The sequence below is a fragment of the Triturus cristatus genome, chromosome 6 (genome assembly GCF_964204655.1).
Source record: "Triturus cristatus chromosome 6, aTriCri1.1, whole genome shotgun sequence".
Taxonomy (NCBI): domain Eukaryota; kingdom Metazoa; phylum Chordata; class Amphibia; order Caudata; family Salamandridae; genus Triturus; species Triturus cristatus.
Window position 1 is genome coordinate 1,554,335,791 of NC_140589.1, and position 23,742 is coordinate 1,554,359,532.

The following is a 23,742-nucleotide window of genomic DNA, read 5'->3' on the forward strand; positions in this document are numbered from 1 at the left end:
TATAGGTATTAACGTGCTCGGGGACGTCTGGAAAGGTGGCAAAATGGTGACATTCGATAGCTTGAGGGAGGACTTCCAAATGGATACAGACAGTTGAGATCGGCACTTCATTGCCAGTTGAGAGGAAGGGACTGTGCTTCCAGAATACTCACCATCGTAGGATAGGCTACTTTTGGACCCCATGATTCAGAAGGCTGTGTCACTGACGTACAAAAAAACTAGTAAACCATACTCTGGACTGCCTGGGTCTCCTGCAGGTGGCCTGGGAAACGGATGTGGGTTTGTTGGAAGATGATGATTGGGCAGAGGCTCTCCAGTGGCCCAAGGAAATAGCCATCAGAGCACGCTTTCGACTTGTTCAGCTCCGCATCCTCCACAGGTCGTATGCCTCGAAAATGGTGCAGGCCCGTATTAAGGGCAGGGTCTCCGAGTTATGTGCCAGGGGATGTGGCGAGAGGGGATCATTCTTTCATATTTTGTGATCCTGCCTCAGGATTCAGAAGTATTGGAAGGGCATCGCCCGTGTGATGGAAGCTGTGGTGGGGGCATAGGTCCTGCTGGAGTCCAGATGGCATATCCTCTGCATCACGGGAGAGATCACGTGGCCGAAGTGGGCGAAGTTGTGGCTAGCTTTGGCAGGGGGGTCGCTAAGAGGGACATAGCACACGCGTGGGGGGCTGCGAAACCCCCAACTGTGGCTGCATGGCTCAGATATGGACTGGTGTCTTGGTGCGAAGCAGGTGGCGTATCAAAGCCACGGATGCCCCCGCAAATGGGAGAAAATATGGGGGCTGTGGACATTATACATGGGTCTGTGATGGGTCTCACGAGGGGTACTGAATGGGCTTTCCAGGGGGGCTTAGAGACGCACTCTAGTGGGTTGCGTGCGGCATTGCCTACAATGTAATGTATATTGCATTTTATAAGGCCTGGTATTTGCCTTGTCACTTACATGTTCTGTATATATATATCTTGAGATATGCTCATATCTGAAGCTTGTTTTGACTTAAAAAAAAGAAATTAAAAAAAAAGTTCTGGACTCTACGATCCTGAGGGAAGGTCCCGGATGGCTCTGGTTAAAGGGAGCATTGTGAAGGAATCATGTGTGACTTTAGCAGTTTGATAGTGAAGATAGGAGAAGACGGGTAGCCTAAACTTTGAAATTAGGATATGACCACTGCCATCACCTTTCTGAACACCCAAGGGGCACTGGTGTGAGTACGACAAACTGAAAATGCTCTAGGCCCACCTTGAACCACAGGTAGTGCTGAACAAGAACTTTAAAACAGGCATCCTACAAGTACAATGCCATTATCCAGTGTCCTGGACCCAGGACAGCGAAGACCTGGGCCAAAATAGGCATCTTGAATTTGTCCTTTGAAGGAGGAAATTGAGGGATCAGAGATCTAAAATAGGATGAATGCCACCACACTTTTTCAGCACTAGGAAATAATAGGTGTAACATCAGTTCCCTTCTCCAATGCCAGGACTCTATAGTTCCTTTTGTCAATAAAGCTTGAATTTCCTGCATCAAAATAGACAAATGGTCGCGCGAAATGTTCTCGGATGGAGGCGGAAGAGGTGATGGGATGGAAAAAAAGGTTGGCCATAGCCCTGTTGGACTATCGGCAGGACACTATCAGATGTTATGGCCTGACATCCTTGGCAAAAATGACTGAGTCTGTCTCCCACAGGGTGGTTTTATGCTACTAATAGCTAACCTAGGTAGCATGGAGGCTGGTGACGAAGGTGCTGATGATTGGGAGGTTTACTGGCCCTGCTGGCTTGGACACGGTCTGCTGGATTGTCTACCCTAACACCAAATGGACAGTTGGCTGTTGTGGGGTGGCAGGCCTAGACACGGCCTGTAAGCAAAGTCCATAGTAATGCCTCAACAGGGGCGAAATTGATGGGGGTATTTCCTTGTGGGTGTGCAGAGACCGAGGGATTGGTCAGTAGCTCTACTTCCAAAACAGCATGATCTGTAAAAATGCATATTAATGTGCGATACTTGGACGTCGCATACAAAACAAGTGGATCTCATTAACGCATGGAGCTGAACACCATACTAGTTCAGATCAATCTGCCTTAACAGTCAGTTGTATCCAGGCCTGACTGTATTACCTATTTGACCGTGTTCTGGACATCCTGAAAGGTTTGCACAAACTGGCACATAATTCCTCAGGGAATGCTGGCATGATCTCTGGGGCCATGTCCCATAACGCATGGGTGTACCTATCCGGCAAGGGCTGATACTAGTTGATGAGAACATTACCTTTCTAAACGCCTCAGTTCTTTTCAACTCTGTCTGAGGGTGTAGGGAAAGAATTGATAATAACCCTGCTTGTAGATGCCTTCACTATCAGGCTTTCAGAATTAGGGTACTGCATTAGGAAGACAGGGTCCCCTGGAGGGGGGGTCTGTGAAGTTGTGCCACCTGTCTGTTCACAGGTGGTGAGGAACAGAGTTTAGACGAAGTACCCATGAAGGTGTCCGTCAATGCTTTGCTGAATGGCAGCAAAGATTTGAATGAAGTCTGTCCAGGTTTTAAGTAGGACGTTGGTTTTCACTTCAACAGAAGGTGATTGCAAGTCTAGAACTTCAACCACTTGTCTGCTAACTACAATGTTTGAGGTTGGCTCTTCCATGGAAGGGCGAAGGGGAGAATTCAGCCCCATGCCAGGGAAGTTTCTAATCCACTGGTCTATGGTAGATACAAATAAATAATTGGCATCTTATTGTGAGGGAAATTCATCTCCTTCATGCTAAAAAAAATGGTTGCCACTGCTCAGAATCCTATCCGAAAAGTAGCTGGAGCACTGGAGTGCAGCTCCTAAGAAAATGTATTGTCATATCAGGCTCAGAATGTACTGGGGCTGGGCGTGTCAGAACTGTTCTGGGGTGTGACTTTTGCTAACCCGGAAGTGGAGTGGGTTTAGAGTTGGGGAGGACATTGAGATCGATGTCCTTTTCCAGCAGCGATATGGTAGGAATCATCATGGATTGCGGTGCTGGGCTTGGCTTCGAAGCAGGTTCAGGAGGCACAGACGGCGCTGAAGGTAGACCCACTGGTGTGTGCCATAGAAAGCTGGCAGAGTGGCAAAATTCAAAGCATGGCCTCCCTAAATGCCTCAACCTGCTCAGAATCCTATCTGAATAGTTGTTGGATCACTGGAGTGCAGCTCCAAAGCAAAGGTACTGTCCTATTAGGCTAAGAATGTTCTGGAGCTAGGCACGTTGGAACTGTTCTGGGGTGTGACTTTGGATGAGTTTGAGAAGGATTGGGTTTACAATCGAACAGGAAAATGGGATCAACTTCCTTCCCCTGTGACATAGGACCAGCATTGGCGTGGCATGAACCGGCATGGATCAAGGTGCTGGGCTTGGAGTCGAAGCACGTTCAGGAGGCACAGACAGTCCTGAGGGAAAAACACGCTGGTGATATCTCAACTGAAGGCCTCCGCAGATCTCAGGGACCAAAAGGCGTGCCTTGGGAAGGTGGCAGGGTGGCAAAGATTCAAAGCATGGTCTCCATAAATGCCTCAACTTGCTGTGGCATCAATGAAAGCCCCAAAAATTGGTGGGTGCATCAAGATTGGCTGTAAAATCGGCTCCTCATGGGGAACCGAGAGCAAGACCAAGAAGCATCTTGCGTCTTCTCAGAAGGTGAGTGGTAAGACTGGGATGAGGCCCACTTAGACATCTCATGCTTCATTTTGGTCTTGAACTTACTAAAAACTTGCACAACAATGATGAACTATCGATTGAGTGGTTTCAAGAGCAGGAATGTACCTTGTACTCTACTTTGAGTGGAAGCGGGTCTTATGTGACTTCCTGTGGAGTTCGGCAACGTACAGCTTTACTTAGCTTTCCCAGATCTAGGTACGACTTGGAGTCATTGTGCGAACCCAAACACCAGGGACACATCTTTTGAGGATGTGTCACAGATATCTATGTGCAACATTCCTTACAAGGCTTAAACCCTCTAGTTTTAGGAGGAGAAATGTTCCCTCACACACAACAGAGAATTTTTGAAAGAAGAAACTCAACTGTCGACAAAAACGTTAAAAGCTAGTTCTTGATTAGCGTATGGAGGTATGGATACAAAGGACCTGCTGCCAGCACACTTGAGTGGTGCATATATGTGGCTCCAGATATCACTTCTGTGGTGGAACAGAGTTGATGCAGAGGCGCACAATGCCACCTACCAGCTCACAGGGGTTACGCAGAAAAACCTTCCAGATCTAGTCTGGAGACTGGGAATATTCTAAAGGTGAGAAATTCATGGTTGGAAGTATTCATCAGAAAAAGCTTTTGGTGCTGGGTCCTGGGACTTCAAGCTCTGGGTGCTGGAGCACAATAACTTCATCTCATAGTTCTTTGTCCACTGTATAAATGACTCTGGGCAAGAGAGAGACATTTCATGTCTGTCTGCTGGAGTGTGGCATGAGGCACGCGTGCCCCAAGTTTCCTTTTTGTTCACCCTGATGATCAAACCCATAACTAGAATACTAAGGGATGAAATGGTAGACTGGAGTATCTCTGTATATGCAGACAATATGCCAGTATAATAAACAAAAACCCCAAATCCCATGCAGGCCATGCTTATTTTAGCAGATGAATACACTTGTGAACATCTCTGGTCTCTGCACTAACTGGGCTAAGTTCAGCTTGTTCCTCTGGATCCTTGTATGTAGTAACATGAGATTACCAGGCTTGGGACTGGGCTGGCAAGTGCTGCATTTGAAGTATTTGGGTATTAGATTCATGTACTCAACTACAGATACTGTCCAGATGAAAAATGCTGTGAGACATCCTACACCTGGTCAACTTTGTTGTTAACAATGATGGGTAAAGTGAAGAGGGTGCAATTGGTGATTCTTCCAAGGATGTCATTGATGGGATCATGACCAAGTGTAAACCTGAGCACTCAAGCCACCTTACGAGTGGGATGACTTTGCCTTGCCGGATTTTGTGGATTACTACCTAGCCTTGCAGACTCAACATAAAATGTGGTGGTTGAAGATGTTCCCTGCTAAGAAAGAACTGTATTGGTGGGCTGCCATGGTGCAAGGAATGTTAAACATTCATCTGATAGACACTTCTAGCCACAGATTCCTTATCCTAGAATTTATCCAAGGAGTCAGAATGGATCTCAACATTTTTCATTAGCAGTACCCCTGCGTGCTGGTAGGTGGCGTTATTCGTCTCCTTGTGGCGTCGCTTTTGTCGTCCGCGCCAGAGGTGAAGTGCGCAGTGTCTTTATAGGCACAACCAGAGCGTGCTGACATCAGTTATTTTCTTTACATGCCAGTCAGCACACATCCAGAGAAGACCTACCCTATTTATTTTTGACTGACCGTTTTTCAACGTTTTGTCAAGATTTTTTCTGAGACTTGTCACCTGGGTGTCAGGTAAGTCCACTAAGGAAGCTGTTTCAAGCAATGTGGGGCCTGTCACCTGCAAATGTCGGTGACGGATCCACAGTTAGTGGGACTCTGGTGCCTGCAGCGCGATCAGGATGCAAAGACCTGCATCGATTGCCATGCCATGCACCCCAAGGCCTTGAGGGAGTGGTCCCACTAGCTCCTCGCTACCTGGCGAGCGACGCCACGGCGGTTCCGAACTTGATCGAGAGAAAGGTCCCAAGATCAGTCAAGGAGCCACTCCAGGCACTCGTCGTCATGTACAAAACGGACGTTTGAAAAATAAAAAGACTTGCAATCAACAACTGAAGACTGAACTTCACTTTATGTATACCATAACCTGTTGATTCTGTGTGTTGCCTCTCAACAGCTTTTGTTCCAGATCTCGGAGGGCACTGCAAAAGATCTGGAGTGGTAGCTGACGAACCACGACTGGTTCAGCAGCACACTACCTTCTCCCTTCCCTGACCAGATCAAACAGTAGGGACAGACCCATCACTCCTGGGCTAGGGCATCCATCTGAGAGAGATGGAGATCAGAGCACTATGGGTTCCACATCAACCCGTTGGTGCTTTGAGCGATCCAATTGACAGTGAAAGCCTTTCTACCCACCATAAAGGGGAGGCTAGTGCAGGTGTTCAACGATACCACCACAATGTGGTAATGCAACAAACAGGGCGAGTGAGGTCATGGACCCGGTCAAGAGGCCCTGCTCCTCTGGGCATGGCTGGAATATCAGGGCATATCCCTGGTGGTTCAACACCTGGCAGGCTCTCTGAACACCAGAACAGATGGACTCAGCTGTCTATGCCTAGCGGATCACGAGTGGAGTCTTCACCTGGAGGTGGCACAAGGTGTCTTCCAAGAGTGTGAAGAGCCTTGGTTAGATCTGTTCGCCAGACCTGAAAACACACAATGTCAGCAGTTCTGCTGGCTGGAGTTTCCAAGCCAGCTCTTACTCAGAGACGCTTTCATCTACAGTGGAGCTCAGGACTTCTGGATGCCTTTTTGCCAATACCACTCCTGCCCAGAGTTCTCAAGACTATAGGAATGACGGGCTCAATTCATTCATCTGGTTTCAGATTGGGCTTGGAGAGTTTGGTATCCCAAGCTGGTGAGCATATCTGTACAGCGATCCTCTGATCAGGACGTCTCTTCAAGAAGATCTTCAGTCACACCAGCACGGGAGGGTACTGCACCCGAAGAACAAGTTACTTACCTTCGGTAACAATGTATCTGTAAGAAACATAGATTAGTAATAGATTCCTTACCTTAGAATTACCCCCAGGCGTCAGACTGGATCCGGAGAATTTTTCATCAGCAGTACTGCTGCGCGTCAAAAGGTGGCGTCGGTCAGCACCACGTTCATCGTTGGAGTCGTGGTCGCCAGGATTATGTAGCGGTAGGTACTTAGACGCCGCCCCAGCGCGCTGACGTCAGTTATTTTACAGGACATTCCATGCCAGAAGCGCAGAGCCATGCAAGACACTGATCACTGGTGCACAAAACTAGGGCCCTGAAATGGATTCCCTGACCCTAGAAGTCAATTCGCCGAACAGGGAGGATGGGTGGGGCGGTAAGGAATCTATAACTAATCTATGTCTCTTACAGATATATCGTTACCATAGGTAAGTAACTTGTTCATCTAAAAGAGACAATTAGCTATAGATTCCTTACCTTAGAATAGATACCCCAGCAATACCAATCCCGGAGGTGGGTCTGCGTACCAAGTTCACACCAGAAAGTCCTGGAGAACAGAACAGCCAAAGAAGCGGCCTCTCTGGACTTGGCTGTCCAGGCAGTAGTGTTTTGTGAATGTGTGCAGAGATGCCCACGTAGCTGTCTGACAGATGTCATTGAGGGAAACTCCCCGTCCCAAAGCAGTGGTAGCTGCCATCACCCTGGTGGAATGGGCGCGCAGTCCCACCGTAGGCTCCTTCTTTGCCAAAGAATAACAAGCTTTGATGCACAAAACGACTCACCTAGAGATGGTACGTTTGTGCATGGCCCAACCTTTTTTTGCGCCCACGTAGCCAACAAAGAGCTGGTTGTCCACCCGGAATTGTTTGGGTGCGTTCCAAGTAGAAGGAAAGCGCACGTTTTGGATCCAGACAGTGGAGCCTCTCTTCCTCTTTTGAAGGAGGCGGAAAGAAGGTGGGCAAAGTGATGGTTTGGCCAATGTGGAAAGAAGTAACTACCTTGGGAAGAAAAGAAGGTCTAGTTCTAAGGACGTCCTTTCTGAATGGACAGCCAGAAAGGGAGGCCTGGAAGAAAGAGCTTTTAGCTCACTCACCCTGCGTTTAGAGGTGACGGCCACCAGAAAGGCAGTTTTCAAAGTGAGAAGTCTGAGAGGACAGTTATGTAGCGGCTGAAAAGGAGAGTACATGAGGTAGGTAAGAGCCAAGTTCAAGTCCCTCTGAGGCATTACGAAGGGAACAGGAGGAAAAAGATGAGTACTGCCCTTAAGGAATCTATTTACAACGGGGGACTTGAAAAGAGAAGGCTGATCAGGAAGCCTAAGGAAGGCTGAAAGGGCCGAGAGGTAGCCCTTTAGAGTGCCCAGGGCATAGCCCTGCTGGGCTAAAGACAGGAGGTACAAGAGAACCTCAGAAAGAGGGGCAGAAAGGGGATCCACAGCCTTTGCTGTGCACCATGCCACAAATTTGTTCCATCTGCAGGAGTATACCGTCTTAGTGGAGGGATGCCTGGCTGCCAAGATAACATCACATACCTCGGGAGGAAGGTCAAAGGCCGTCAACTGTCCTTGATCAATCTCCATGCAAGGGGGTTGAGACGGGACAGGTTAAGGTGCAGGATCGTCCCCTACTGCTGCAACAAAAGATCCTCCCGAAGAGGCAGTCGGATCGGAGGATCCATAGCCAACTTGGGATACCAGACTCTTTGTGCCCAATCTGGAGCCACAAGAATGACATGGGCCCGGTAGCACTTGATCTTCTTCAGCACTCTGGGCAGAAAAGGTATAGGCGGAAAGGCGTATAAAAGACCGCAACTCCACTATCGACGAAAAGCATCGCCCAGCAAGTGCCGCCTTGGAAGTTCCAACGTGCAGAATTGCTGACATTGCGCGTTCTCTTCGGTGGCGAATAGATCTAACCATGGCTCTCCCCACTGCTTACAGAGACCTGGCACCACCTCCGAGTGAAGACGCCATTCGTAATCCATCATGCACCTGTGGCTGAGTACGTCCGCCCTGGCATTCTGTGAACCCACCAGGTATTGAACCACAAGGGATATGCCCTGATGTTCCAGCCATGTCCAGAGATGGAGAGGCTCTTGATATAGGGTCCACAACCTCACCCGCCCGGTTTGTTGCAGTACCTCAGGGCAGTGCTGTTGTCCGTGAACAACACTGGCACCTGGACCAGACTAGAAAATGCAGCTGGGATCAATACAATGGTTCACAACAAGATCCCTTGCTACACGCAGACAACCGTCACTAACCACTCTCAATCTGATCCATCTTAAGGTAAAGACAGAAAACTGTTGTTTGGGACATAATCGCCGTTGCATTTAAATTGGAAATTTACAACACCTCATTTTACATGTTTTCATGAGAATGTTTCATTTACAACTTTTCTCCGGAAAATCAATACTTGCCTACTTTTGTAATTGAGCAAATTCAGTATTATCCAGTTCACTTAAATAAACCATGTTCTATGTGAACAAAAACATTAAATACGCAACCATTTTGAGAATTTGCAGGGCTCTAGATTTGATTAAACCAATTTAAAATTACCTTTAAAATTATATATATTCTGTCCATACATGTGAAAACATTTCTCATCATTATAGGTAATGCAAACTGGTTTTAAATTAAGCAATCTAAAAAACACAATTCTCCCAAACTATCCTCACCGTTCTCGGTCTTCTTCAAATGCTTTTTGCTCGGCCTCTAGGCTAGCCTGCAATCCAGCCTGCTGTTTGCTGTTGTTAAGTGATGCAAGCTTCCGCTTCTGCTCTTCTATTGCAAGGTCAATGGTTGAATGGCGTTGTAAGGCAGAGTGCCTTCTTTCCAATTTAGCTACAGCTTGCTCCAAAGCTTCTCGCTGCTGCTTCTCTTTTGACTCAATAATTTCCTTTTCTTTTTTCCTAACTTTTTCTTCCTGACGAGCAATATTGGCAGTGAATTCAAATGATTCCTGAAGCTGCTGGAGCTGATCAGATCTAGCTTGATATTGTGCAAGTTGTTCTTCCTTTTCTTCAATTTCTTTCTCAATCTGATAAAGAGTGTTGTCTAACCCAAGTAGCCCACTATCAAGGACCTCAGCTGCTCTTTGCTTTTCTTCCAACAAAGATGGCAAATTGTTTTCTTTCAAATACTGAAGTTGCCGTTCCTTACACTGCAGTCTGTACTCCGCTTGTTTTATCTTTTCAGTCTCCTCAGCCAGCTTGGTAGCATCTAAAGTATGTGCACTGTTATTACCCAGGAGTTTCAGATGTTCTTTATGTGTTAACTTTAAATGAGTTATTGTTTCAATGTCTTCTGCCACATCATTTTCCAGGTAGTCCCTTTGCAGAACCAAATCTGCCTCCAAGCGTGACAACTGCTTCAGCTGTGTCCTCTTAAAGTTCATATAACTGTGTGTTGCTTTTTCAACTTCTTCAGAATCTTCTTCGCCTTCAGACCTGGCTTCTTTTGCTTTCAAGAGGTCTTCTCTGATGTCTTCTAGCAGCTTTTTTTCCTCCTCAAACTGTTGCACATCTCCTCCCTTTAGAAGTTGTATCATTTCCTGTTTTTCTCTGAGCTGCTCTTCAAGGCGAGCAACAAGTTTTAGTTGTTCCTTTTCTTGTTCTTCAAGTCTTCTCTTTTCTGATTCCAGCTTGATGTATTGTTCATCCTTTTCCCTTTTAAGCTTTTCCAACTCCTTAAATATTTCAAGCTTTTCCGCTTTCTCTTTGTTATGAATTTCTTGCAGATTCTGCAATTCCTCATTAACTCGAGAGAAACATTCCTCCTCCTGCTTCTTCTTCTGCTGTTCTATCTCCTGTTGTTCCCGTAGTCTCTCCTCTTCAAACTTTTCTTTTTCAGCAAGTAAATCTTTTAGCCTGCTTTCAATATCCATACTTCGATGTATCAGACTTTCCTCTTGTTTTCTGATTTGAAGTTGAACAATCTCAGTTTCTTTTCGTTGAAATTCTACCTCTTGCTGCATTTTCTGTAGTTCCTCTTTTTCCGATCTCTGTTTTTCTTCCATTTCTTTAATGAGCAGCCTGCAATACAAATCAAACCACTGGTTTTATTGCAACTCACTACAAACTATTAAGCAGTGCTCAAACAATGACAGAGACTACATTCAAAATCTTTGGAAGAATTAGGTCTAATATTCGTTTAGGCATTAGAACTGAAGAATAAGTTACTTGACTTCAGTAAAAATCTTTCTGGTGTATACACTCTATCTAACCACAGATTCCTTTCCTTGTGAATATTACCCAAGTGTGAGACTGGATCTGGACACTTTTAAAGCAGTACTCATGCTTGCGAATAGATGACGTTGTGCCGCTCTGCGTCAACATCTTTCCAATGCAGAAGTGGCGAATGGAGCAACATATAAGTGCCATCCATGAGCACTACCATTTGTTGCTTTCTAGACTGTCTGCATTCTAAGGTGCTGAGTCCATTACAAGATTGGCATGACCAGTGTGCAGATCTCTAAATCCAGGACCTTCTTAGATGTGAAAAGAGTCCAGTTCACAAAATAGGGAGGCGTCAGTAAGGAAATTGGGGTTAGATATATTATCTACCAGAAAGATGGTTATCAAAGGTAGGTATCTTGTTCTTCTGATGGATACTACAAACTGTAGATTTCTCACCTTGTGAATAGATCCCAGAGCAGTACCGCCCAAAGTGGTGGGTCTGTGACCTGGCTTATACCAAAAAATCCTGCAGGATAAACAAGGTAGAATGCCCCCCTTAATGGACCAGACTGTCAAAACAGTAGTGCTGTATACCGACACCCAAGTAGCTGTCTGCCAGATGCCGAAGACAGGCACTCTGCATGCGAACACAGTGGTACCAGCCTTGGCACTGGTAGAATGAGCCCAGAATGGGGAACCTAAGGCGGGAACATAGCAGAGTTGATTTCTCCTACTGTGAACTTCGATGGTTGGATCCTTTTATGATGCTATTGTGTGTAGTATTGGTCTTTAGGATTATTGTTTTGAAAATTCAATAAAAATCTTTAAAAAAAAAAAAAAAAAAGAATGAGCCCAGAAGCCTTCTAGGGACCACTTTATCACCGGAACTACACAGATCTTTATGTAGAGAACAATCCATTGAGAAATAGTCTGTCTTTGCACTGCCTTGCCATTTTTTGCCTTTGGAAAACCCTACAAAGAGCTAGTCATCCACTCGATGCTCCTTGGCAGGATAAATATAAAAGCTTAGTGTCCTCTTTGGGTCCAAATAATAGTCTCTCTTCCTCCTTAGATGGATGAGGTGGACAAAAGAAAGCCAGAAGGGTGATAGCTAGCCTGCCATGAAAAGGAGTGACTACATTTGGTACAAAGGAAGTTCGGATCCTCAACACAAACTTATCTGGGAAGAAAGTGGTATAATGTGGGTTAAAAGAAAGCCTAGAGCTCATTAGAAGCATCTATCCACTGTTGTGGTGATTAGAAAGACTGTCTTTAATGCCAAAAGTCTCAAAAGACAATTATGCGGCAGCTCAAAAGGGACGCACAGCAAAATAAAATTAGAACTATGTACAAGTCCAACTGAGGAATCACAAAGGGATTTGATGGTAGCAAATGGTGCAAACCTTTCAAAAATCTCATCACAGCAGGTGATTTAAATAACCAAGGCTCATCCGGTGACCATAAAAAACCTTAAGGAGACAATTAGTAGTGCCCAAAGCAAGTACTTGCTGGGCTAGGGAGAAAAGAAAACAGCAGCACTGCCACTAAGATCTAACTGGCCCAGTCATTTCTTAACTTCTTCAAAACTAAAGGTAGGAGAGACAGTGGTAGGCGGTGGTGGTTGGAAAGGAATTCATGAGTCTCTACCTCTATTACAGACAGAGAACGTCTCATGTATTACTGGGTTTACTACAATAATTGTATGCCTAGGATACATTTATTTGCTCATCTACAAATGAATTACAGGTGAAGCATTGTTTGGAGTATTTACAGAATGCCAAGGTTTGACTGCCATAAGGGCTGCTCCTTTCATATCTAATATTCTAAGAGAGGTATCTATAACCACGTGAGCTTAAGGTACCCTTAACTCCAGATATGAGGAGTTTGTTTTAAAGATTGTGACCTAATCTCTTCTCTAGACCGAAATGTCCCAGAGATTTTCAGAAAGGATACAAAATGTAAAGGGGCTTCAGCCATGTTCTGAACACCTGCTCTAGGCATTGGATGCAACTTGGGAGCGAGACAGCTCTAGAACATAGTAAGAAACAGTTACAAGAGATAGCAGAACTAGAAAAACTGCTAGTGGAGACCGATCACACTTCAGAAGCTACACAAGTGCTTGATAACTTGAACAAAACAATTTAAGAATTCAATACTATTTAAAAATCAAAAAGATGGGTGACATGGTACACAAAGAGATAAGAAACTATAATAAAGAGAAAACATAGTCGGGGGGCGTGGCCAAGATGGCCGCCGAGACGGACGCGTCCTGCTGAGGCTCCGGGATCGGGCTTCACCCTCGCCCGTTATCGGCAAGCCTGGGGGAGACCCATGAACCTCTGAGGCTGTCCTGGGGAGCGGGGAGCCCAGCGCTGCAGACCCGGTAGCGGAGCGGCTCTCGGGTGCCGGACCCCTGGTGCGGGAACCGCTCGGACGAGGAGGCGCCGGTCACAAAATGGCGCCCGCCCGGCGCTGCCGCGGCCGCTGACAACCTGCGGGCCCGGGACCGGGGCACTGGTGATGGAGATCCCGCTCCCCCGCTGCATGCCGCGGGAGCAGAGTGCCTAGAGCAAGGGCGATGCTGCGGAGGGCTCCGGGTTCCGGGGCTGCGGAGGTGCCGGTGAGCTCCCCGTGAGTCCCCCCTCCCCCCCTTGTGGCGGACATTGGTGGCGAATCGGAGCGCCGACGGCGCTGTGGAGAGGAGTGATCTGACGAGGGGTGCGGAGATTGAAGGCGCCGACCGGCGAGGACTGCCGCCGCTGCCACCCAATGCGGTGGTGAGGAGACCTGAGGAGGACCAGGAAACGGTCGTGCTGTGAGACCCCGCCGGCTGGGGTACAGGTGGGCCCACGCAGCGGTGATCCGGTGTGGCGGCGGCGCTCCCCGGGGGGGGGTGACTCCCGCGTGGGGAGGCCTCCGGTGGTGATCGCGAGGGTGCCTGCCTGACCTTAAGATGGCGGCCAGTGGCGTCCCGGCCTGCTGACTTGAGGTGGATCGGCGAGAACGAGGGGAGTTGCGCGCCTGCTTCTGTGACCCGGAGGTGCTGCCCGGATCCCGCTCTGATAACGGCGGAGGATCCGAGAGGTGCGGAGATTGTCTTGGGCTTCCAGGCACCACTGACCCAGCGGCGGAACCTGGCCCGGGGACACGCGGCGGAGAGCGCTGGCCGCAGCGGACAAGGGACTGGCAGCGACGCCGTGGGGGACCTCTGCCACTCGAGCGGTTGCTCTGCCCTCCGCGGCCCTACCTGCCCCACGAGTGATACGGCCCGGCGGCACCACCGGTTGGGGGCGAGCGGCGGCGGAGTGCCAGGGGGTCCGGGACCGGCCACAGCCACATCAAGCCCGGATACTTCGCTTGTTCCGCAACTGCGACAGCCCTATGGGTGGACGTCATGGGCAAGTCCAGGATGGGGCAGTCGGTCCCGGGGGCGGCGACGGGGGTCCAGGCCGGCACGCGTGGAGGGGCCCCGGTAACCGCAGGTTCGGATGGGGAGCCTTCCTTGTCGACCAAGCTGGATCAGGTCCTGGTGGCGATTGAACAGTCACGACTCTCATTGGAGCAACAGTTGGGCACCCTGACCACGGATGTCAGTCTCCTCCGAGATGACCACCGTAAGCTAGCCGATAAGGTCGCGGACAACGCCAAAGCGGTCGCCGACATCCAACCTATGGTGGACACACACCGGGACTCGATGCAAGCTTTGATGAGTCGCATGTCCACCATGGAAGAACGCGGTCTCGACGCTGCAACATCAGAGTCCTCGGGCTGCCGGAGGGAATCGAACGGGCAGATGCGGTGGAGTACGTTGAAACCTGGACAAAGTCGTTCACCCCTGATGAAGACCGCACAGCCTACTTCTCGGTTGAGCGGGCGCACCGCGTGCCGGCTCGTCGGCCGCAGCCGGGGGCCCAGCTCGCCCGATGCTGGCCAAATTCCTCCACTTCAGGGACCGGGATGCGGTACTACGGGCGGCCAGGCAGGCGGGCCTGCTACGCATCGAGAATAAAACGGTCATGATCTTTCCCGACTACTCACGTGCGGTCCAACGCCAACGCGCGTCCTTTCTGGAGGTGAAACGGCACCTTAGAGCAGAAAACATACAGTACTCTCTCCTATTCCCGGCCCGTCTGAAGATTATCCACGGCGGTGTCACACACTTCTTCATGGGGCCTGAGGAGGCGCACGACTGGGCAGACCAGAATTGTACCGGGGACCGGAGGACCGGGCGCCCTCACGAACAATGAGCGGCTGCGGGAGGACGCAGGAGGCAGCGCTCGCGGAAGAGACACCGCCCAGGTACCCCCGGGGCGCCGTCACACACTCTGGGGTCACCGGACTTAGAGCAGATCGTCCAGGAACGGCGCCAGGCCCTCAAAGCGGCGGCGGGCCTTTGCCCGGCTTCACCGGCAATGGACTTGGAGCGGGCCCCCCATGTCTTCACGTCAGAGGAGGAAGAGGACAGTGAGGCGACACAGTCCGGGGTGGACTCGGGGGCCCTGCCCTCAGTCACCCCGCGGACAGCGGACGACCTGATATGATTGGTTCTGTGTAGAGAGCCGCACATTCGCAGCCCGGGGTGATGCTCCCCACCCCATGCAATTGCAGGCCCGGCGCTCCTGGCGTTATCCCTGCGGCCCGGGGCACTTTCCTCCCCAGAAGCGCCCACTTTCCCCCAGTGGCTAGCCATAGATACCGTGCGCAGCCCGCTTGTAGAGCCTACGGCAGACGCTAGCCGACCCCCCTTTCCTAATAGGTTCATGCTCCCCTGCAACTTGGGAGTCAGGTTGGATGTATCGTGCTTGGCGATAGGTCCCTTGTGTTGGGGCAAGTTACTTTCGCCTCACCCTAGTTTCCCCTTCCCCTTCCACGCACACCTTCTGCACTGTGTCCCTGCCCACGCACCGATAAGATGCCACACCGCTGCGCTGGACCCGTTGGGGTGGGACGAGGGGATTGGGACCGGGGGGGGGGGGGCCCCGGGGTGTCCCGACTGCCCAGTCCTGAGACGTGCACCAGACACATGTCCTGATGGCACAAGCTGGTAAAATTACACTCCTTACACTAAATGTGCGAGGCATGCATACAGCGCGCAAGCGGTACTCAGTATACGCATACATTAAGCGCCACCAGGCACAGATTGCACTCCTGCAAGAGACACACCTTGCGGCGGGGGAGGTGACAAAACTGCGCAGACGCTGGCGGGGGGCCCTTTATGCCACAACTTACTCTGCATTCGCCCGCGGTGCCCTCATATGGGTGCGCCCGGGAGTCCCCTTTCAGGAATTGTCACACATAATAGACCCGGAGGGTCGCTTTGTACTGTTACTTGGTCGGTTAGACGGCCAGACGATCTTACTGGGCAGTATCTATGGGCCGAATGTTGATCAATCCAAATTCTGGGACACGCTCTCCACTCCCTTAAGCGCATACGCGCAGGTACCATGGATCCTGGGGGGCGATTACAATTGCGTACAAGACGTAACCTTAGACAGATCTCATCCGCCCCTCCCCTCTTCCCCCATTGTAACGCAGGCGAAACGGTTCACAACCTGGGTGAGTCACTGGTCCCTGGCGGATGCTTGGCGGCTTCGGAACCCCACCGCTAAACTCTATTCGTTCCACTCCAGACCGCATAACCTTAGAGTGCGCCTGGACTGTTTCCTTTGTTCTCCCACCATCCTCCCTACCGTTCTGGACGCTGACTACCTGGGCAGAACTATCTCCGACCATGACGCCCACACGATCACCCTGCAATGGCGCCTGCCGCACCCCCCCGTCCCCGCCTGGCGCCTCCCCAGGGACAGTCTCGAAGACCCGGTCTTCCGGCAAACCTTAGCAGACCACATCAGTCATTATTTCAGGGAGAATGCTGGCACCGCCAGCACCCGGGCCTCAGAATGGAATGCTTTTAAGGTGGTAATGCGTGGCAATTGCATTCGTCATATTGCGGGGGTCCGGCGGGTTCTGGAGGGGGACATTCAGCGGACGGAAGGGGCACTGGCCGCACTTACTAAGGAGGCGGACCCTGCGAAGGCCAAGCCGGCTGCGTTAGCTAGTGCTGAGACTGCGTACGCCGCAGCGTTGGCAAGCATGCGTCGGTTTAATTTCGCGGCATACGCAGCTAGGGCCCATACGGAGGGCGATCGGGCGGGCGCCCTGCTGGCGTGGCTCATAAAGCGGGATTCGAGCCTCCCGACCATCACGGCCATACGGGACGTCCAGGGCACCCTGGTGTATTCGCAAGGGCAGATACTCAAGGCCTTCCAAGAGCATTACATGCGCTTGTACACCAGCCCCCGTCCCTCGGGGTTGGCTGCCGCCCCGGCTGCCTTCCTGGACCGTATTCAGCTTCCCCGCATAGACCGGGATACGCGCCTGGACCTCGATCGCCCTCTCAAGGCAGCAGAGATTCGGCACGCCATGAAGGCGCTAGCCACCCACAAGGCCCCGGGTCTGGATGGCTTCCCCCTTGACTTTTACCAGACTTTTGCGTCCCAGCTGGTCCCCCAACTAGAATTGCAGTTCCAAGCGGCTCTAGACGAGGGAGTCCTACCTCACTCCATGCGCGAATCCGTTATAGTATCCCTCCTTAAACCAGATAGAGACCCGCATCAGCTAGGCTCCTACCGACCCATAACTCTATTGTCGGCGGATTATAAAATCTACGGGAAGGCCCTGGCGGACAGGTACACCACGATCCTCCCGCGGCTTGTCCACCCCGATCAGAGTGGATTCGTGCCTGGTAGGCACACCTCTTCGAACATCCGGCGGCTGTTTCACGAGCAGGACCAGGTGCAGGAACGGTTCCCTCGGGCAGCGTGTCTGGTGCTGGACCTCGAAAAGGCGTTCGACACGCTCTCTTGGGCCTACCTGTTTCAGGTCTTGTTACGCATGGGTATCGGGCCCAAACTGCTTGCCTACACTCGGCTCAGCTACTCCTCGCCCAGTTCCAGAGTGCGCATAGGCCCTCTCATTTCGGACTCCTTCCCAATCCGGCGGGGTACTAGGCAGGGGTGCCCCCTCTCCCCCCTACTACTCGCGTTGGCGATGGAGCCGCTGGCGGCCCTGCTGTGAGGGGCGAGCGAGGAGTGGGGCATCCTGATAGGCGATTATACCCACGCAGTATCACTGTACGCCGATGACGTACTCATATATGTCCGGGACATCACGATTGACCTGACCCCAATATCACGCATTCTGCATGATTTCGCAGAAGTGACGGGCCTTAGGGTGAATTGGGCCAAGTCCACTGTTTATCCCTTAACACAAGTCGTGCCCCAGGGTCCGATACGAATCGGAGGCATTGCAGTCTCGTGGAGTCCCCAAGCGGTTCGATATCTCGGCATTCAGCTATATCATACGCCGCAAGATATCTACGAGGGGAATTACCGCAGGTTGATGGGTAACATCCGATCCTTAGTCCATTTCTGGAAGGGTCTCCACTTGGCTGCTCCGGTAAAGATAGCCGTTGCGAAAATGATCCTGGTGCCGCGCCTGCTCTATCTCTTCTCCAATCTCCCGGTGGTTCCCCCGAGATCCCTGTTCCGGGAATTGGATACCCTGCTCGGGACCCTCATCTGGGGCAACGGCCGCCGGCGGATAGCCCTGGCAAAACTGCAATTGCCCCTTGATCAGGGCGGGTTGGCGGCTCCCTCATTCGAGGCGTATTTCCTTGCCGCCCAATTACAACGGGTGTCGCGTTGGACGGCGGGCAGGGCGCAAGAGGAGCTGTGCACGGCGACAGGGCGGATTCCAATCCCCGCTGTCCACCGCATGTTGCTACCGGGGGCGTTACCGCCGACATCCCGGCCCCTTCAAGTCATGACGGCGCGTGCCTGCTTGGCGCGTGTTCATCTACTTGGCCGGGGTATTCCCCTGTACTCCCCGTTGTTGCCATTGGTGGGGCTACCTAGGGGTCGGGCATAATATACGGAGCAAATGATGCGGGTGTGGACGGATCACGCGGTAACGGAGGTGGGGATGTTGTTCTCTGGGGAGAGCCTGCAACCCTTCGAGGCACTGGTCGGAGACTTCGAGCTCCCCGGGGGCCAATTCCTGCGGCATAGACAGCTGCTCATGGACTGCCGTAGGCAGTGGGGGGGGGATTGATGCGGAGCCCCCTACACACCCGGTCATCCATGCGATACTGCAGATGGGGCCCGGCCGCCATTTAGTCACGTGGATATACAAAGCGGTGAGGGCCCTGCGGAGTCCTACGTTGGCGACCCTTAGAGAACACTGGGAAGATGACTTCCAAGGGCCCCTGCATGATAGGGAATGGACAAGGGCTCTGGAATACACCAAGAAAGTGTCCCGTAACTATCGGTTTAAGAACATACAGTTGCATATCATGCATAGGGTGTATCTAACCCCCGAAAAGTTGCAGAAATATTACCCCGACGGGGTGTTTGGCTGCCCTAGATGCCTGGAGCCTGCTGCCTCGTTTAGGCACATGTTTTGGGACTGTCTGACGCTCTACAGTTACTGGCGCGCAATACACACTGCCCTAAAAACGGTTACAGGGTTCCAGGACCTGGACACATGGGAGGCGTGTGCGCTGGGAATTCATGGACGGCATAAGCGGCAGAAAGTGGAGAGGAGGTTTGCCTTCCTGATGTTGATCCTCGCTAAACGATGCATTGCTATGCATTGGAAGGCGCCGGGGGGGGCCCCCTCTAGCGGCATGGGTGGGGGCTGTCAGGAAGTGGGGCAAGGCGGAGGAAACCACACTCAGAACGGAGGAGGCCCGTGGGATGCGCAAACACCCGATCTCCATGCCCTGGGCCATGTTAATGCACACATTCACGCAGGAAACAGAGGCTGCGGCGAGCTCGGGACTGATAGACCCCTCGGGGGCGTCCGCCGCTCCGGAGTCCACCCTGGGTAATGCGCAGGCAGGTCAGGCACCCGGTGTCTCACAGAGGTTGTCACCACAGGCCCCACAGCCAGAGTCCTCATAGGCCAGGCTAGATGCTCCCGCCCCCCCGCCCCCTCCCCATCTCCGCGTTCGCGATCACCCCAACCATCTCCCACACGATGGTCCAGCTCGTGAGCGCGCAGCTACCAGTACTCCCGATGGGCGACACAGTGCACCCCTTTTCCCTGGTTTTCTGCCCCCAGTTAGTTTGTGGTTACTCAATGGCGGCACTTCTATAGCCTCTGCGGCGCCCTTCACAAGGGGTTCAGTCACATTGCACGGCACCCCTGCGGCGAGGCGATCATGGCGCACTTGAGTAGGGCACACCCAAAGGCTGGACCCGGGCACGCATCTGCAGCCCCACTCAGGACAGCGAAGAACGGCTTGAGGGGCCATGAGGCTGCAAGATCGTAAGGACTGTGACTGGGCGCACTCGAAATGTACATCTATGTGATAATGGCGATATCGCATGTGCCTGCGTGTTTCACCATATATAAATGCCAATAAAGAAAGTTTTTCAAAAAAAAAAGAGAAAACATAGTCGTACCGGACAGAAGACTTCTACACCCAGAGTCAGAATTACAATACTTATAAAACCTAGGTCAGATTTAGAAACACCAAATTTGTGAACTTTTTAGATGCCTAGGACCCACACAATGGCTTGAGCTCAGGTAATCACGCCTCAGGACAATCTTTTTTGTCCAGAGTTCAGAAAGGCAAGGAGAGGAGGCAGAACTAAAATCCAGGGGACAGACAAACCATGAGGAAATATTACAGATGGGGACGAAAGGGATATAGATAATCTGACAATATCTGTTTTCAGACTGTCAAAACACGCCCTGGGTGACTCAGTAACACAAATTCTAAGCAGAGGCCTTTTTTTTATTGTGACAGAAAGAACAAACATTTTTCAGCTTCAGACTAAGATTCAGAAATTCTTCCTCAAAGAATGACTAAACCTCTTTTTTCCACTATTGAAACAAACACCTCTCACTCATCAAAGAATATAAGATCTGTCAGCTTTCATTCTCCCCACTAGCAACATGCCCCGCAGGTTCTTACCTTCAAGAGCCTTGTTCTTAAATATTTATCTCTAATGAAAGATAGAACATGCTACATCCCCTGTAATATTGGCGTCCATGAAAGAAATGCCGTCAACAGCCAAAAAAACAACACACAGTTTATTACCAAACCTGCCAACAAGGGGCATGGCTTGGGGCATCAAGAATGGCGGTCACACCCAGAGTGCACTGGACCCCTCCATCATCTGCCTCCATCAGTCAGTGTCCTGCCTCATCTGTGCAGGCATGACCCCGTTGCAACTCCTGCAGCATAATTCCTCCTTGGGTGCAGTTTTAGTCGACACAGTGACAGTGACGGAGACTCGTGGGGCCAGTGCTTAGTTAAAGCCCAAGATGGTGGACCTGGTGGGCCTGTAGACCATGAATAAATACTGCGTGGGGCAGGATGCCCACTGCTTCGCCCATCCCCCTCCTAACTCCATCCCGGATTGCAGCCCTTGCAGCAGACGTGGGCCTGCAGGGTTAGGGGTACGGTCTGCAAGGAAAAAGTGAGGCCTTGGAAAAAGAACGGCCCGGCTACTCGATGGCAGTTGGATGCCGAGCACAAGCTGATCCTGTCAAATTGGGGCTGTGGCAGTGATCCAGGTGAGCAGTCACGATACACTAAGAAATATAGATACAGGCTCTGAGGCTCTGTGAATAGCCTGTATCTATATTTCTCTATTTTAAGATAGCCTGTGGAGGGATTGAGGGTGAGGCACTGCTCCCTATCGTACTGGCTCTGTGGGGCAAGGAGCCCATTGGATTGCACCAGTGCTCCCCCCCTTTATATCACTGCCCCAGGTTGTGGCCTCTGAGCTTGTGAGCACTGTGTAACTTTGGGGGTTCAACCTTGACCGGGTGCCTCAGGCCTCTTTCATCCATTCTTCTGCTGCCTACCAAACTGTGGGAAAAGACAGGTAAGAGCAGTTCCTCTAAATGGCCAATTCGGAAAAGATCGTGATGATTAATCTGATATGAAAAGGGAAAAATTCAATTTCAGATCTTGTTGCCCTCACACACCTGTTAGGGTGTCATGCTTCATCATTGGGCGTGCTCCTCGTCGGACCGGCGCTGCAATGTCCGACGGGCCTGGTGGCATCTTTAGCGGAGATCTTTTGATCTGAGAACGCCGTTTTGTGTGAAGACCATGTGAATGATTGTGGAGGGTAATAACTCCTAAGAATGTGGGGATTCAAAAAAGATTGAAATAGGCCCTGGCCCCTCAGTAATTTTAATTAGGTTAGGTAGGGCTGGGACTAGATAAAACCAGGGAGGCTACTCAGGTGATTCTAGGTATCAGGGTAGCCTATAGTTGACAGAGGTCAACATGTTTCGTGTCATGTTACTGAGGGGCCAGGGCCTATTTTAATCTTTTTTGAATCCCCACATTCTTAGGAGTTATTACCCTCCACAATCATTCACATGGTCTTCACACAAAACGGCGTTCTCAGATCAAAAGATCTCCGCTAAAGATGCCACCAGGCCCGTCGGACATTGCAGCGCCGGTCCGACGAGGAGCACGCCCAATGATGAAGCATGACACCCTAACAGGTGTGTGAGGGCAACAAGATCTGAAATTGAATTTTTCCCTTTTCATATCAGATTAATCATCACAATCTTTTCCGAATTGGCCATTTAGAGGAACTGCTCTTACCTGTCTTTTCCTACGTAGACCCCCGGGAGCATTAGAACAGGACCTCTTTAAACAACCAGCTCTCCTGTCCCCCCTTCCTGATTACATGCTTATGCACGGCATCATTGCCGAGGGACTAATTCATTCATACAATTGAATTAATACCACGTTTGACTCTGTACTATCATTCACTCTAAATCTCAAGCAGAAACATATTCCCGATTCCCAACGCCCCAAAAAACACTCAACACCTTACCATGGATAATCATGGGCTTAGTTTTTCTGACGACATGGTGTCGGTAATCCTACGGGCTCCCTCCCTACTACAAACTGACAGCAGCACGCCTTCTTGCAGCACTACTGAAGATTGGAACTCTATTACAAATCAGAAGAAATTACAGACTAAGATTGCACTTCATGGTGCAATGATGACAGAATACTTGAGGGCAAACATCGCCCCGAACGGCCTACTGGTCACTAACGCTCCTAGAATCTTCCTGGAAGACATTGGGTTCAGAAAAGAATGGTCCCTGGTGGCTTGGAAGTGCACCAGGGACTGGTTGATCCTGATTATTAACACTGCTAAACGTTTGGCTGACAAACTACTTATTGAAATCACCATCGCGGAAAACAACTTAAAAGCCTCCATTAACATCACCGCTTTCAAAAGTAGACTATCAGAAATTAATGCTGAAATAGATGACCACAAGAATCATCTTATGCGACAGAAAATCACAAAACTGCAAAAAGATATAAAGAGATTCGACAAGGAGAAAGTGTACCCCTATATTAAGGAGGATTACCAAGCGCCAACTGGCGAAGACTCCTCAGATGGCAGTTCGGTAGAGAGCAGACCACGCTACAACTCCAATAGCAGTTCATCAAGCAATGAAAGTCGTTCCAGCTTGAAGAAAAACTGGGGACAACCACCACCACCCATGTATGGATACCCAATGAATCCCTTCTATGGCCAACAACCACCATGGAATCCTATGTACCACATGCCTGCACCCATGTACCACTTCAACCAGAACCAACAGCCTTTTTTAGGAAGAGGCCGGGGCAGGGGAAGAGGCAGAAGACGGGACGGTCAAACGAAACAAGTCCAATGGCAGGACCAATCCATTCCCCAACAACAAGAACAAATGGAATTGAGGAGCAGGAAGAACAACAAAACCTAGTGGTCAATTTATCAGACAAAAATCTAACACCCTCTGAAATAAAAGTTCTAAATAGGGGTCTAGGATTTGTACCCACTCCGCGTGTGGACCATTTTCTCCAACACAAAGAAATCCACAACTTCTTTAGAAAGATACGCCTAAG

General features: G+C 50.5%; 1 protein-coding gene across 2 annotated transcripts in view; it reads right to left on the minus strand.

The window, feature by feature from the left end:
• Positions 1-23,742, minus strand: part of KIF16B (kinesin family member 16B) — a 1,684,060-nt gene that overhangs the window by 581,055 nt on the left and 1,079,263 nt on the right. For both annotated transcript variants that reach the window (XM_085612707.1, XM_085612706.1), the window contains exon 19: positions 9,303-10,658. In XM_085612707.1, the coding sequence (XP_085468833.1) occupies positions 9,303-10,658 (1,356 nt within the window). The remainder of the gene's footprint in view (positions 1-9,302; positions 10,659-23,742) is intronic.